The sequence below is a fragment of the Onychostoma macrolepis genome, chromosome 08 (assembly GCF_012432095.1).
Source record: "Onychostoma macrolepis isolate SWU-2019 chromosome 08, ASM1243209v1, whole genome shotgun sequence".
In the NCBI taxonomy this organism is placed as follows: domain Eukaryota; kingdom Metazoa; phylum Chordata; class Actinopteri; order Cypriniformes; family Cyprinidae; genus Onychostoma; species Onychostoma macrolepis.
The window spans coordinates 2,675,850-2,683,298 of record NC_081162.1 but is presented as its reverse complement, the minus strand read 5'-3'; the positions used below and the strand labels follow the sequence as shown (position 1 = coordinate 2,683,298).

At 36.3% G+C, this 7,449-nt stretch overlaps 1 protein-coding gene across 1 annotated transcript; it reads right to left on the bottom strand.

Moving 5' to 3' along the window:
• Positions 1-3,326: 3,326 nt before the first annotated feature.
• Positions 3,327-6,987, bottom strand: LOC131546067 (taste receptor type 1 member 1-like). The gene is made up of 5 exons (XM_058785377.1): positions 6,703-6,987; positions 5,842-6,585; positions 5,496-5,708; positions 5,289-5,409; positions 3,327-4,261 (listed from the first exon to the last, which is right to left on the bottom strand). The coding sequence occupies exons 1-5, from the start codon at positions 6,970-6,972 to the stop codon at positions 3,327-3,329; spliced, it is 2,283 nt and encodes a 760-aa protein (XP_058641360.1). The 5' UTR covers positions 6,973-6,987.
• Between the last annotated feature and the right edge of the window lie 462 nt (positions 6,988-7,449).

Below are 7,449 nucleotides of genomic sequence, written 5' to 3'. Positions count from 1 at the left end.
AGATCTCGGTCTCAAAGGAAAAGAGAGGGACATTAACATTGCTTTAGGTTTTCTCAAGGACTGAAATGAACTAGTGGAAAGTAACTTTAAAACTTCATGAAGGATGAACCCTTTGTAAAGCCTTTCAATGAGAAACACAAGAGCTTAACAAAAGACGAACCCCTCATTGTGAAGCACTAAATCCTGTCTATGGATGCGCCTTGAATTGCAAAACATCTGCCATTTACTCGTCAGAACTTGCGACTCATTTGCATAAGAATAAACGACCTGTGTACACTGCTTTCGTTTGAACGCAAAATAAGACAAGGAATCAAACATTGTTTCTTGCCATGACATACATGGACAAATATGTCCATGTTTCTCTGTTTTGTTACTTTAATTTCAAATATGAAACTCTCTTTTGGAAGACCCACAAAACCTACCGTCTTTCTCCAATAGCTACTGCTATATTTTCGGTTCGATATTTTCAGTAAAGATATGTGAAATCACATCAAGTGGCTATAATTAAGGGATCCACAAAATGTCTTTAACAAGGGAACTGTAGTTTCATGTAACAACAAATCAAAACACTTTTGAAAATTTTTACCCTATTAGCAGCTGTAATGCGATAGAGGATTGTTATATATGCTTCAATATAGCCTAATCGTAGGTTTCCCAGAGAACTTTCTTTATAACTCCAAAATGTGGAAAATCGGCACCAGCTTCTGAAAAGGTGGGGGCGGCCCGTCAATTTTCCTCGCTTCGTATTTTTGGCGCACAAAATATGCCTTCTGTTAAATGAATGAATGGGTTCGCTGAGGCAAAAAATAGCGAGAGGGAGAGAGAGGGAGAGAGAGCGAGAGAGTTGGGATTTGGATGAGTGTGCGTTTCATTGAAAAATAAATAAATAAATAAATAACACTTTTTGCCCTGCTGCTGTTGCAGGGTGTTAAATATGTTGTAGTCCTATTCTTTGCAAACCACGAAGGTGGAATGAGAAGCATAGAATTGTATGAAACGCACGATTTTCTTCAGAATTTTTGTTCAAAAAGGATCCAATGATTTAGAGGATATTTGAGCTAAAAGTGAGACCTACAGTACCTGTGAGTTATACCGTTAGGTCTCTTTAGATGACTAAATTACTTTTGTGACCTGCTTTTTGAACAGCTCATGTGCCTTTGGAAACTCAACCAGATCTCATGAAAGTGCGTATCAAATAGTACGAGTTTATGTTTCGATTTGGCGTACTGTTTATACGCAAAAATTTACTTTGACGTGAATATGATACGCAATACCCATTGTCAAGTCATAGGATTAGGGTTGTGGGGTAGATGCGTATCATACCCGGACAGCACACGTACGTCTGGCCGACGTCGGCCCAATATCGAAACGTCGGCCTCACTACCTGAAACATCTAATAAACATCGGCCAGGCGTAGGCCGATAGACTGCAGCACATAGCGGACGGAGACGGCGATCGCGTCTATTCCTCTCACAAATCAATCGTTTTGCCTCGGAAGACTTGGAATATTAATACTTTTTGAATAAATTATGACGGTAGTTGTGTCTGTCTGTTATATCTTGGGTTTTATTTACAAATGGTAGGTTTAGGGGCAGGGGTTGGTTTACGTTCTCATAAATGTGTAAATAATGTAATATAAATAAAACTGGTTTGACTGTTTACATTGAAAAATCACACCCCAACATATATGCAATAATGGCAATGTTATTACCCAATATATAATTTGCAACCTGGTCTCACAGAATTCCGTGTAATGGATCCGTGCGTGGACCACGGCTGATGCCTGTCACTGACTTACATTGGTATCACTTCTGTGAGCCCATCACGGACTTTTAGGCGATTCACCACAGATTTAAGGGTCCGTGGTCATTACACGGAATTCTGTGAGATCATGTGCACGCCAAACACGTGCGTATCATATGCACGCCAAAGTCGATTTCTGCGTAACAATACCACGATTTTCTGTTTTTATTTGGCGTATTTATACAAATTTTCATGAGACAAAGGATGGTATAAAAGGGTTAAACAGTCTGTTTATATTTTGATACCATGCCATTTGTCTTTAACACCTTCACGTTGCCTCTGTGGTTGGGAACTGCACCTCTGTTGCAATCTTCCAGTCAGGAAGATTATAGAAAAGAAATTAGCGTATTTTCACTGAAATATTTTGCCTTTATATTATGCTACCAAGTGGTCAAACGGATCACTGGCAGGAAACTGTAATGCAGGCCTCTTCAGCTGCACTCCTGGAGGTCAAGTGTCCAGCAGACTTTAGTACCAGTTCTAAACATCCCATTTCTGAATGACTCTGAACACTTTAATTTATTGGTCAGGTGTGTTTGAGCTAAATAGACCTGTAATTGATTAATTCATATTAATCTATAACATTCTGTTATCATTGAACATATGATCCAAAATGTTCTATATAATAAAATAACTGTGTATTAAAGTAAAAATACCCATTGGTCTGTAATTGAAATGATCATGAATCAAATAAATATTTCTACTACAAATCTGTGGTTAAAATATTAGCTTGAGCCACATGAGATGAGTCCTCATCTATCTATACCTGGTAAATCAATGTTAATAGAATGTTAAAAAGGCCTAGCTACTTTTGTGTTCCACAAGAAAGAAATGCATGTTTACAACAACATGGGAGTGAAAAATAATGACAGGGTGAACTTTTTATTTTATTTTATTTTTTTAATGACCAGAGGGGCTGTTATGATCAACATTTAGGCTGATGTCAGCATGATGAAGTGAAATGGCAGTGGCACACTGCTTTGTTACAGTGTATTCAAACATTTTGCCTTATCAGTGGGATTGCTTTCCCTCAACAATGCTTAAATATAGCACCAACAAAAACAGACATAACAGCAGATACAAATGAGAAGTGTAATATATTAATTAACAAGTGAATCTGAAGAAACAGTATGACAATGAATACGAAAGTATTTTATGGAAATTTTTAAAAAGGACTGCTAAATAAAAGCAAGCATGTGTTCACTTAATGCTAGCATGTAATCATTAGCCTTATGAATATATAACTATTTAAATAGTCTTAAATCAATATCTTAATCCACTCTGAACCTCAGAGACTATTTTGCAAAGTAGCATAATAACAACTAATCTACCCCGCCTCCTTCTCTCCTCTCTCTCACACACACACACACACACACACACACACACACACAACGTTTCTGAGTTCCCTCCCAGATAGAAAGTTCACAAGATTTTTTTAAATAAACAATTTAATTTATATATTGTATAGAAATATTTAAAGTGGGCCACTTTTCTCAGTTCACTCACCCCTAAATGAATCTGTGCTAAGTCCTACTAATGGTTTGGGTGTAATTCTGAATAGATGTTTGAAAGTATGCGGCAGTGTTCTTTTGTGGTTGGAATATTATAATGTAAGATTTTGGTATGAAATAACTGAAGAGAATTCCATATATACTAGATAGCTGTGTCGTTGCATTAACAAGCTGGATGTATTTGCTTTTGAGAATTAGGTATGCTGTGAAGTATACAATCCAACTCACATAGTACAAAATGAGACTAAAAGTTATTGATTTGGCCTCATTGTAATTTTTTGGCAGATCTCTTCCCATGTAAGAAAATAAGAGACACAGGAATCCAAGAAACCAACCTATAAACACAACTATGCTAACAGTTACAGGGTTCCCCATTTCACAGCTGAGTATGGTCAGGTTTTTAAAGGTTGATGAGTCCCTGGAGGGTATGGGAGTTGAGACAGTCATCCATAGTATGCAAGAAATTAAATGAATGACAGAAACAAATCCAACAAAGAACCATTGTCCGTTGTGCTTTACCCAAAGGCTGTGCATGTTAGGGAACTTGGCAGCCATTTTGAAGATACAAACTATTTGAAAGGAACGGACAGCCATACAAGAGAGAAAAACAGTAAAGAAAAATGCAAATATAACATTTCGCAGGAGGCAAAATATAAATGAGGGTTTTCCGAAGAAAAAGAACACACTTATAGTAGACATCATCAAACACGTCAACATGAGGAAACACATGCTGCCACCAGCAGACTTTACCACAGGTGTGTCGAAGTTGTGAGCAAACAGGCAAAATATGGCAATAAGAAGAAGAATTAGGCATGTGGCAGAAGCCATGACAATGATGGAGAGGATTTCTGTGACCTCAAGATAGACAACAGAACGTTTCTTACATGTCGTACTGCCCTCATCAGACCATTCGGTTTCTGAACACGGAGAACAGGTATAGGGGTCCCCTGAAAAACAGCAAAATAATATGAGAATGTAAAACAGCCAGAATCAGACATTTGGGATCATGAAGTTTAAACAGTACAAAAGGTTCAAAAGATTGTCTCTGCATAACACCATATAATGCTGTATAATACTATGTAATGGGAGACAACACAAAAGAAGATGATGGTGTAAAATACAGTATACAATATTTATTAATAGTACATTTGTAGAAACAGTAATTCATTTAATTTTGTAAGGTAAAATATACACTAGCATTTAAAGTTAGATCAAAATAAAATGATACATTTTTTAGTAATTATGAAAATTATTCTAATTGTAAATAACTTTTATTTATTTATTTTTTTACCAACCATTATTGGTGCATCACAACTCGATTAATTAAATTGTGCAAATTGTACAAAAACACACATTTACATTTTACATAAAGTATAATGATACACTATTTCAATAGTCCACTTTAGACATTCTATACTAACTATATGTAACTTTATAACTACATGTCAACTACATGTCTACTAACTCTCAGTAGGGTAGGTTTAGGGTTAGTAGAATAAGTTGACATATACTTGCAAAGTTTCTCATAGTCAGTATGTTGTATGTTGTGGACCCATCAAAATAAAGTGTTAGCAGATAATAAGCAGACAGTCTGCTAATGCTCTAATGACTGCTAGTTGACATGTAGTTGCAAAGTTACTTACTGTTAGTACAATGTCTAAAGTGGACTATCGAAATAAAGTGTTACCCCGTTTTTAAAAACAGATTATGCAAAATACATCTTTGATATCATTTTAATTATTCAAATCATCTGGGGTTGGGGTTTATATATACAACTATCATGGTTTACTATAACAACTAAACTATCAAATATTTAAATTTATCCCCCAAAATATATTAGATGATGCATAACCACCCTGTGCATGCTAAACTTTAAATATGTTATCTTCCCTTAACTTTCCTTCATGTACCTGTAGTTGTAGCATGGACGGATAAACTGCCTATGTTTTGTCATTCATTGCTTAAAATACTCACAAGAATAATTCACATAGCTGTTACGTGGACACTTTTTGCACAGAAAACAGCAACTATGATATCCATCAGGTTCTCTCGAAAATCCCGCTTTGCACTCCACAGAGCAATTTGAGAATGGAACCTACATGGAATGGGAAAAACACGTTATTAAAATGAATCAAAGTTAGGTGAATGTTTAGATAAATACTCTGCAAAAAGATAACTTACATAACCATTGTTATGCCAGGGCAAGTGAGAGTTGGTGATAGTAAAAGTAGTTTCTGGATATGTATCATACATGCCCACCATCTCAAAACGTGGAGGATTTGTTTCAGTATTCCAAAGTACGACCGCAAAACTGATGGTTGGATCACCATTATCATCATATTTCACCTGACGGCCGTTAAGTGGGAAGTCCAACTTCTTAATTTGTTCCAAAAGCTGTTGTAAAGTGTGGTGAAAATGCCCAACCCCCCCAAAAAGGACAAACAGTAGTATTAAGAATTAATATCAGAATACATGCTATTACTTTTCATGAAAATGTTCATAATAATCTTCTGATGCATTCACTCACCATGTATGGCTTAGCTGTTATGTTTTTGTGGCATTCATTCATGTCACACTGCAGAACATTATGTAATGCACGAGCTATGGTATATATGGCAGCATAGATGGCAAAAGAGAATGTGGGATTTTCATTTATAATCTCCTCTGCGGTCAACGATGTGCAGTAATCACAATCTTGATTACATGTCTTACTCTTACTCTGGATGTCACTGTCAGCGCTATAAGCATTAATGATTCCCCTTTCTTTATAGATGAAGTCATCGAATCCAGGTAATGTCAACAATCTTTCCGTAATGCCAATGACTGTGCCAATTTTCCCAATTCCTGGCTCTCTTGGAAGCTGCTGATTCATAGCCCAGGTTTCACTCGCAATCCATACTTTGCCTCGAATGTTGTTCGCTATGGCTGCTTTGATAATGTTGCTTGCATATTGTGGTACAGCGAAAACAACAATGACATTGATGTTGAGCATATCAATCTTTTTAAGTGTTAGACTGTAGTTCGCCCTTTGGCTAAAAGCCTCTTGATAGGCCAAACAAATGCCAGTATTGCTGATATACTTGTTAAATATTCTTAGACCGTCTTCACTGTAATCGTCTTGGCTACCAAGAAAGGCGACCCAGTTCCACCCAAACCACCGTATGATGTGAATAATCATCTCTATCAGGTTTTTGTTGCTAGGGATTGTTCTTACAAAGGAAGGATACTGAAGTTTATTGCTTAATGCATAGCTAGAAGCTCCATAATTCACCTTTGAAAGAGAAGAAAACATTCCAGTTGATTAGCATTATATAGTAAGTTGGCAGTCCCGAACAAAAGGAATTAAACTGTGTATAAAAAAGAAAGAAGGAAAAAAAAAAGAATTTACCAATGGTATAACATCCATTGTTATAAATGGTGCAATAGTAATAGTGCTTGTGCTTCCATATGGCCCTGTTAAGGCAATCACTTTAGGCTGATAGTTGTTGAGTTTTTCTTTAGGTTTTATTGAGCCATTCTTTGAGATAAAATTGAAAACTGAAGGGAAATTTTTTGTGTCAGTACAGTGGTCAAAAATCTCATATCCCAGAGAAACATTGGGCAGAAGAGTCGTGGAGTTATTAATCTCTTCAATAGCAAACCTCATCACTTGGAACATCTGATACCCAGATTTTGAGAAAGTGTATCTAGAAAATATCAGTGAAGAAGTGAACAGAGCTTAATCAAATCTTTGTTTTAGAAATGTGACTTGAAACAAAATACTGAGGAAACGCTGCAGCTGCAGCAAAAAGATGCTTTCTTACCTGAAACATTGAATGGCTTCTGGGTAGGACAAAGGAGTTGCATGTTGAACTTCATGTAAAGCAAAAAGGCCACCCAATAAGTAATCTCCCTTCAAGCTGAACTCAGATTCTAAGCAAAAAACGTTGATTAAGAAACAATTAATGAAGGCAGAAAGAAAAGAGCAAATGCCATCTAAATGCATGGTTTATGGTGGACCGTTGGTTGTGAAACTGGAGTCCGTAGTGGCACAAATGATAGAAGTCATGCTCATATAAAACTACTGAATTTGCTTAAAACACAATTCAATTTGCTTAAACCACTATATTCACAGATACAAGGGACAATTTCCATA

Coding starts and splice junctions, on each gene's coding strand:
- LOC131546067 (XM_058785377.1), bottom strand. CDS start 6,972: ATGTTCCAAGTGATGAGGTTTGCTATTGAAGAGATTAATAACTCCACG. Junction 5,410..5,495: donor CCTGGCATAACAATGGTTAT/GTAAGTTATCTT, acceptor CATTCCATGTAG/GTTCCATTCTCAAATTGCTC. Junction 4,262..5,288: donor CAGCTATGTGAATTATTCTT/GTGAGTATTTTA, acceptor GCTGTTTTTCAG/GGGACCCCTATACCTGTTCT.